The sequence below is a fragment of the Palaemon carinicauda genome, chromosome 12 (assembly GCF_036898095.1).
Source record: "Palaemon carinicauda isolate YSFRI2023 chromosome 12, ASM3689809v2, whole genome shotgun sequence".
Lineage (NCBI taxonomy): Eukaryota > Metazoa > Arthropoda > Malacostraca > Decapoda > Palaemonidae > Palaemon > Palaemon carinicauda.
In genome coordinates this window covers 146,035,818-146,038,317 of record NC_090736.1, presented here as the reverse complement: position 1 = coordinate 146,038,317, position 2,500 = coordinate 146,035,818, and the positions used below count along the sequence as shown (strand labels likewise).

Here is a 2,500-nt window from a genome sequence, read left to right as displayed (position 1 = left end):
TCCTGTCTTCAACAGCTGACTTCCATTTTAAAATTTTTAGACATGAACTTTAAGTCTATGAAATTTCTGATCTCCGATATGCTGTTTTGTCCTTGGCAATGCTTTAGGCACAATTTTAGCAGAATTTCAAGAGACCTTGAAATCTGTGACTGTGCATGCTACACTGTAAAAAAACTTAACTTTAATCGGAAATTCTGCCTAAATATATACTGTTCTCAACCGTTTTTTTAAGTAAAATACAGGCGACCGTAATTTTACCTTACTTTGTTATTATCTTTTTACGGGTTGGTGACCGTAAAATCCCTCATTTTTATCAATATATCCGATTTTGAAATCGTAGAAATCCTGGGATAAATGTTGCCAGGCATTTACCGTTTGTGAATACAAAATTTTAACCAGTGTATCTAGGAGTTTTCAGGTGACCGTAATTTTAGTTTATTTGTTATTATTTTCTACGGGTTGGTGACCACAATATTCCTCATTTATGTCAATATATCCGTTTTTGAAACGTTAGAAATCCTAGAATAAATGTTGCCAGACGTTTACAGTTTTTTTAATACAAATTTTTAATAGTGTATCCAGTAGTTTGTAACATTTGTTCATGTTTCCAGGCTTGAGGCAAGCCGAGCAGTAGACGGAGACTTGACCACTCAGTACCATTCTCTAAACAAAATCGACACTTGGTGGTGCGTTGACTTAGGAAATACATACGTCATCTGGCTCATTGACATTTTACCGCATCCAGAAGTCGCGAGCTGGTTCAGAGACGTCAAGGTTGGTATAAGAATGTAGTTGAATTCCATTTTACCGCATTCAGGAGTCCCGAGCGGGTTCAGAGACGTCAAGGTTGGTATAAGAATGTAGTTGAATTCCATTTTACCGCATCCAGGAGTCCCGAGCTGGTTCAGAGACGTCAAGGTTAGTATAAAATGTATTTAAATTCCATTTTACCGCATCCAGGAGTCCCGAGTTGGTTCGGAGACGTCAAGGTTGGTATAAGAATGTATTTAAATTCCATTTTACCGCATCCAGGAGTCCCAAGCAGGTTCAGAGACGTCAAGGTTGGTATAAGAATGTAGTTGAATTCCATTTTACCGCATCCAGGAGTCCTGAGCTGGTTCAGAGACGTCAAGGTTGGTATAAAAATGTAGTTGAATTCCATTTTACCGCATCCAGGAGTCCCGAGCTGGTTCAGAGACGTCAAGGTTGGTATAAAAATATATTTAAATTCCATTTTACCGCATCCAGGAGTCCCAAGCTGGTTCAGAGACGTCAAGGTTGGTATAAGAATGTATTTAAATTCCATTTTACCGCATCCAGGAGTCCCAAGCTGGTTCAAAGACGCCAAGGTTCGTATAAAAATGTATTTAAATTCCAAAATTTTTACCTTTTTCTGTTTCTATAAATCAAATGTTGATCATTATAATGTTATATTGAAAGAGACAAGTTTTCCTTTATTAATTCAATGTTTTCTCTTGTCAGCTGTTGCAAATAAAAAGCGTGGAAAGAAGAGATTACGTTTTTATATCAGAGTTAATGTCATATCAAAAGTTAAAAGGAAAACAGGATAATTAACGGTTTTCATTTTAAATCTAGAATTTTATGGACAATACCCAAGAGAAATATAACTATTTTCTTTTATTTCATATAAGTCTGATTATTTTTGTCAGCAAATATTAAGTTAAATAGTCAAGAACTCATTGAGTGATTTCGAGGATAGTGTCAAAACTGGCGAAAATTCCATTGATATAAATAACTATTTTCGACCTTAACTAATCTTACCTACACCCGCAGGTATACATTGGAGAAACTCTAGTCACAAATGGGGATTTCTCCACTTACACAGAAGTTTTATATTTTCTTGGACCCTGGGATGGTGCCAACAGGTGAAAATTACCTTTCTAAATTACATTTAATAAAAAGAGTATTTCATATAACAGCAGAATATAAGAATATCAATAATTCTGACTAAATTTGAATAATATAAATATTTCCACAGCAAAATATCATTGCTCATGAAATCAATGTATTTTTTCCAGGATTAAGATCACACCACCCAGTATGGCCATTGCTCGATTTGTAGCGATACAAGGACTCTCTGGGATGGAATTCTTGAATATCATAGATGTAAAAGTTATGGTTTAAATCAAGCATAGCCTTCTATATTTATAGTTTCGATAGGACACAAACAAAGCCACTCCAACACCTTCTAAAAACATAACAGACACCTCACACGTCTCAAACAGTGGACCTAACTTGCTGCTGGAAGGAAGGACATGAAGATACGCTACCGGGGACTAAGCGATATCAGGCAGGGCAGCCGATCGGGACTATGGTCTAACAAAACCAAAGCAAAGACCTTCAAAAAGAATTCAACCTTGCTGCTGGAAAGAAGGACGTTGGTGAATGGTACAACATATGAAGATACGCTACTGGGGTCTAAGCGATATCAGGCAGGGCAGCCGATCGGGACTATGGTCTAACAAAACCAAAGAAAAGT

The 2,500-nt window shown here is 36.7% G+C and overlaps 1 protein-coding gene across 1 annotated transcript in view; it reads left to right on the top strand.

Annotated features, from left to right (window-relative positions):
• Window positions 1–2,227, top strand: part of LOC137651117 (uncharacterized) — a 4,479-nt gene extending 2,252 nt beyond the window's left edge. The window contains exons 3-5 of the mRNA XM_068384255.1: window positions 612–774; window positions 1,795–1,886; window positions 2,040–2,227. Of these exons, the coding sequence (XP_068240356.1) occupies window positions 612–774; window positions 1,795–1,886; window positions 2,040–2,145 (361 nt within the window). The 3' untranslated portion in view covers window positions 2,146–2,227. The remainder of the gene's footprint in view (window positions 1–611; window positions 775–1,794; window positions 1,887–2,039) is intronic.
• Window positions 2,228–2,500: the final 273 nt, after the last annotated feature.